This window comes from Mandrillus leucophaeus, unplaced genomic scaffold (assembly GCF_000951045.1).
Source record: "Mandrillus leucophaeus isolate KB7577 unplaced genomic scaffold, Mleu.le_1.0 Scaffold151, whole genome shotgun sequence".
Lineage (NCBI taxonomy): Eukaryota > Metazoa > Chordata > Mammalia > Primates > Cercopithecidae > Mandrillus > Mandrillus leucophaeus.
Genome location: NW_012101488.1, coordinates 1172309 through 1178113, shown reverse-complemented (window position 1 = coordinate 1178113; position 5805 = coordinate 1172309). Strand labels below are relative to the sequence as shown.

The 5805-nt window shown below is 54.0% G+C and overlaps 1 protein-coding gene across 5 annotated transcripts in view; it reads left to right on the top strand.

The window, feature by feature from the left end:
- The first annotated feature begins 2311 nt into the window (after positions 1–2311).
- The window catches only part of ERCC1 (excision repair cross-complementation group 1), a 17125-nt gene continuing 13631 nt past the window's right edge, over positions 2312–5805 (top strand). For 4 of the 5 annotated variants that reach the window (XM_011975102.1, XM_011975101.1, XM_011975099.1 and 1 more), the window contains exons 1-3: positions 2312–2601; positions 4488–4703; positions 5414–5517. In XM_011975102.1, coding sequence (XP_011830492.1) covers positions 2497–2601; positions 4488–4703; positions 5414–5517 — 425 coding nt within the window. In that variant the 5' untranslated portion in view covers positions 2312–2496. The remainder of the gene's footprint in view (positions 2602–4487; positions 4704–5413; positions 5518–5805) is intronic. The other variant, XM_011975103.1, reaches the window with a different exon arrangement.

Sequence of the window (5805 nt, the reverse complement as noted above, 5' to 3'; positions counted from 1 at the left end):
AAAAATACAAAAAACTAGCCGGGCGAGGTGGCGGGCGCCTGTAGTCCCAGCTACTCGGGAGGCTGAGGCAGGAGAATGGCGCAAACCCAGGAGGCGGAGCTTGCAGTGAGCTGAGATCCGGTCACTGCACTCCAGCCTGAGCGACAGCGCGAGACTCCGTCTCAAAAACAAAACAAAACAAAACAAAACAAAAAAATCTTGGCCAGGCGCGGTGGCTCATGCTTGTAATCCCAGCACTTTGGGACGCAGAGGCGGGTGGATCACTTGAGGTCAGGAGTTCGACACCAGCCGGGCCAACATGGTGAAACTCCGTCTCTACTGAAAATACAAAAGTTAGCTGGGCGGGCGCCTGCAATCCCAGCTACTTGGGAGGCTGAGGCAGGAGAATCGCTTGAATCTGGGAAGCAGAGGTTGCAGTGAGCCTAGATTGCGCCATTGCACTCCAGCCTGGGCAACAAGAGCAAAATTCCATCTCAAAAAATAAATAAATAAATAAACAAATACATAAATAAATAAATCTTACATAGATTAAAGCCAGATGACCTGCTCGTTCTAGGCCATCACTGTTTGGCAGGATGTCTGTGTCCCTCACTGAAACATAAGCTCTGGGAGGACAACACAACACGGAGCTCAAAGAAATGATAGAATGTATCATTATGGCCGTGCGCCGTGGTTTACGCCTGTAATTCAGCACTTTGAGGGGCTGAGGCAGGTGGACCAACTCAGGTCAGGAGTTCGATACCAGCCCGGCCAAAATGGTGAAACCCCGTCTCTACTAAAAATGGAGAGAAAAAAAAAAAATTAGCCGGGCATGGTGGCGCATGCCTGTAATTCCCAGCTACTAAAGAGGCAGGAGGTTCGCTTGAACCCGGGAGGTGGAGGTTGCAGTGAACTGAGATCGCACCATTGCACTCCAGCCTGGGTAATAAGAGCGAAACTCCGTCTCAAAAAGAAAAAAAAAGGATTTATCATTATGACCCTGGGTTATGGCAGGGCTCTTAACACACCAAAAGCAAAAGTCAGAACGGAACAGATTGATAAATAGTTGTACATAAACACAAATAACTTCTGTGCCAAAAATAACTAAAGTTAAAACCCAAAGTAGAAACTAGGAGGAAATGTTTGCAATATAGGTAACTAAGGATTAGAATCAGAATCCATAAAGTACCCCTAGAAATTAATAGTAATAAAAAAGCCATACAACCCATTTAAAAAATGGACAAGGAATATGAGCAAGCAATTCACAGAAGACAAAATTTATAAGACCAATACATTCACAAAAACCGTTCCATTTCCTTAGTAATCAGAGAGCTGCAAGTTAGAACAGTGTGATACTATCCTTTCAGGAAGTGACTAATACTAACTCATCAGCCAGGCCTCTGCTCAGATGTCCCTTCCTCCAGGAAGCCCTTCCGGACTCGGCGGCTGAGTCAGGCGCTCCCTCTGACCCCCACCCCACGGCTCTCCCGGGATCTCCCATCCCAGATCTGCCCATTCTAAGTCATCACTGTTTGGGAACGTGTCTGTGTCCCTTACTGAACCGTAAGCTCCGGGAGGACAACACGGGGCTGTCGTTGGTCACTGTTGTTTCACCAGCACGGACTCGCACAGGACCGGGAAGAGAGGAAGCGCATGGCGGGAATAGGTGTGGAATAAATGAATGAATGGGGAAACTGAGGCCAAGTCAATGTCTGAGTTGGGATTCAAACTTAAGTCTCTCCATACTGAGAGGAGGGACCAAGTTGGATCTCCTGCGATCTCTTCTCCCCTGAGCCCTGCCAGGATTCCCGGCACACAGAAGCGCTCAGTATGGGCTTTGGAACTGAAAAATTTGGGAGCCAGATCCTCTGCGGCCACGTATCTCTCCTCCCACGAACTCCGCGGTCCTCCAGGACCATAGAGAGTTGCATAGAGATCGCCCTGCTCTATGCTCTACTCTCCTGGGGAGCGGGGCCAGAGAGGCCGGAAGTGCGGCGAGCCCTGGGCCGCGCTGGCAGTGCTGGCGGTGGACTGCCTCAGTCCCTCTCCAGTCTTTCCCTTGAGGCTCCAAGACCAGCAACTGAATTCGCGGCTCTGAAACCGTGAGGCCGGGACCAGAGGGGGCGGGAGGCGGGACTGCAGGTGGAGATTGGCAACCGCGGAAGCCAATCATTGCCGAGTCTGAGAGATGGACAAGGCCAGGCGTGGGGTGGGCGTCCAGATGTAGCCCCGGGGGCTGGGCGAACGGAAGTCGGGGGACGGTGGGGACGGAGCCAATAGAATCCAGTGGGGGCGAGAGGCGGAGCGATGGGACTTGTAAGGGGCGGGGCGAGCAGAAGGTGGCGGTCAAAGGGGCGGGGCGTTATAGAGCCTCGGGCCCTGGGTGTTTGGGACCTGACGCTATGGGGCTCTGGGAGTTTTGTGGGGGACGGCTATGAGTGGGGGTTCCTGCTGGGGGATGAGAACGTAGACGCCGATGGCTCACTTGCTCCTGGCACCTTCCCTTTCAGATTCCACATGGACCCTGGGAAGGACAAAGAGGGGGTGCCCCAGCCCTCAGGGCCTCCAGCAAGGAGGAAATTTGTGATACCCCTCGACGAGGATGAGGTTCCTCCTGGAGTGGTAGGACAAGGAGATGCGGGGCCCGTGGGAGGCTGGCGGGTGTTAGGAGGAGGAAGAGAATAGGATGGGACCTGTGGGACCAGGGTGTGGGTTAGTGGATTTGGGGGCCACGGACGACTTGGGGAAGCAGTCCTTGGTCCTCCACAGGTCCCAGTTTCCCCATCTGTGAAATGGATGATTGGTTCTAAGAGAGGGCTGAGGCAGAGGCCAGACACTGGCATTCAGCAGGTAACCCCTGATGTGTTTTATGAGGCCAGCACCCTGATTTTTTAAGACATGAATTTATTGCTCATGTTTAAGAATTGCCAGGTTTTGCAATCTTAAAATCTATACTTTAGACATATTTTGGTAAATGGAAGGACCTGGCAATATTGAAATCTCCTTCCCAAGGGAAAACAATCGATTGGTGATTAGCATTGGCTATGAAGAAAAGGAAAGTGAGCTAAGGATATAGGGCGTGATGGGGAAGAGGACCTTCCTACTTTATTTTATTTATTTATTATTTTGAGACAGTCTGGCTCTGTCACCCAGGCTGGAGTGCACTGGCACCATCTCGGCTCACTGCAGCCTCCGCCTCCCGGATTCAAGCGATTCTCCTGCCTCAGCCTCCCCACTGGGATTACAGGAGCGTGCCACCACATCCGGCTAATTTTTGTATTTTTAATAGAGACAGAGTTTCACCATGTTGGTCAGGCTGGTCTTGAACCTCAAGTGATCCGTCCATCTCAGCCTCCCAAAGTGCTAGGATTACAGGCATGAGCCACCGTGCCTGGCCCCTTCCTACTTTAGATAGGAAGTTCAAGGGAGGGCCTCTCTGAGGAGGTGACATCTTGGTAGAGACGTGACAGAGGTGAGGGAGTGAGCCATAGAGACATTTGGGGTAGAGGGAACAGCCAGTGCCAAAACTGTGAGGTCAGAGAGAGCCTGCCACATTCAAGGGCAGCACAAAGTCCAGTGGGGCTGTAGTAGAGAAAGCAAGGGAGAAGTGGCAGAAGGTGTAGTCTCTAAGGCAAGGATCAGGGACAGATCTACAGCCTTTTGGGTGATGGTGACAGCTTTGACTTTCGCTCTGAGGCAGGAGCCACCCACTAGCTCTGAGCAGAGGAAGGACATAAAGATTTAGTGTAGGGGACAGACTTCCAGGGGGTGAGAGTGTGGGCAAGGAGCTGGTGAGGAAGTGACTTCAGTGGTCCAAGGGTGAAACACTGTTGGCTGGGACCAGAGTGGAGGCTGAGGAGTGGGGCAGAAGTGGCTGGATTCAGATTTTGAGCTCTCAGCCTTCTGGAAGGGACAGTAGAGGAAGGAAGATGGGCAGCCCTAAAGAGGGGAGAGGGGTAAAGTGCTGTGGCTCACACTTGTAATCCCAACACTTTGGGAGGCCGAGGCAGGCGGATCACCTGAGGTTGGGAGTTCGAGATCAGCCTGGACAACATGTTGAAACCCCCTCTCTACTAAAAATACAAAAATTAGCCAGCATGGTGGTACGCACCTGTAGTCCCAGCTATTCGGGAGGCTGAGACAGGAGAATCGCTTGAACCTGGGAGGCGGAGGTTGCAGTGAGCCGAGATCACGCCATTGCACTCCAGCCGTGGTGACAGAGCAAGACTCCATCTCAAAAAAAAAGAAAATTAGCTGGGCGTGGTGGCGGGCACCTGTAATCCCAGCTACTCGGGAAGCTGAGGCAGGATAATTGCTTGAACCCGGGAGGTGGAGGTTGCAGTGAGCCAAGATTGTGCCACTGCACTCCAGCCTGGGTGACAGAATGAGACTCTCTCGAAAAAAAAAAAAAAAGAAAAAGAAAAAGAAAGGGGAGAGGAACTCACAGGGCCTCGGATGTCCCCTGCTCACCCCAACTGGTCCCCTGCAAACTCCCTTTCTCCCCACAGGCCAAGCCCTTATTCAAATCCACACAGAGCCTTCCCACTGTGGACACCTCGGCCCAGGCGGCCCCTCAGACCTACGCTGAATATGCCATCTCACAGCCTCCGGGAGGGGCTGGGGCCACGTGCCCCACAGGGTCAGAGCCCCTGGCAGGAGAGACCCCCAACCAGGCCCTGAAACCGGGGGCAAAATCCAACAGCATCATTGTGAGCCCTCGGCAGGTGAGGAGGGAGACGGAGAAGTGGAGCCTTGAGGTTTTCAGTGGGAAACGCTGTTCTAGGGATGACTCCAGTGGAAGGAGGTCTGAGTTCCAGCCACTTTGTTCTCACCATTCATTTATTCATTCGTTCAACATCGGTGTGTGGGTTGAGAGTGCCCCAGCTCTTGCTGGGGCTGTGGCTGTGTTGGTGCAGCTCTGTTTCCTGACCCCAGGCTTGTTAATTTACTTAAAATGTACTGAATGAGGCCAGGTGCGGTGGCTCACGCCTGTAATCCCAGCACTTTGGGAGGCTGAGGCAGACGGATCACCTGAGGTCAGGAGTTCGAGACCAGCCTGGCCAACATGGTGAAACCTCGTCTCTACTAAAAATACAAAAATTAGCCGGGCGTAGGGGCAGGAGGTGTTCAGGACCACATGACTCGCAGACTGGGGCTGGGGGAGAGGGTTGAGCTGGAGACAGACCCGGGGACCCTTTAGGAAAGGCCTGGTGCCAGTGGAGTGGAGGGGAGGAACCTGGATCAGAGGACCAGGGACTGTCCAGGGTTGGGAGGAGGAGAGAGAAGCTGGAAAAGACCCAGGCACAGGTGGGAGGAGGGAGGAGGTGTGGGAAGAGGTGGGAGGAGGGAGGAGGTGCGAGAAGAGGTAGAGGAGGGCCCTGTGGTTGCCAAGGGTCATCCCTATTGATGGCTTCTGCCCTTCCTCCCTCCCCAGAGGGGCAATCCCGTACTGAAGTTCGTGCGCAACGTGCCCTGGGAATTTGGCGATGTAATCCCCGACTATGTGCTGGGCCAGAGCACCTGTGCCCTGTTCCTCAGGTGAGCTCTGCGGCGCCACCCCAGCTTTCAGGAAGGACACCCCACTGGCCTGGGAGGGTCATGTCCCAGTGTTCTGGAGTGTTCTATGGGCATGGTCCTGCAGGCTCTGGGCCTTGGTGGGACCCTGTGTTGGAGAAAGGGGGTCTTGGCCTAGAGGTGCCCAGTGCAACAAGAGCTGGGGCCCAGACTCCTAGGTCTGAGGGAGGAGGGGCTGGGGGCCCGGACTCCTGGGTCTGAGGGAGGAGGGGCTGGGGGCCCGGACTCCTGGGTCTGAGGGAGGAGGGGCTG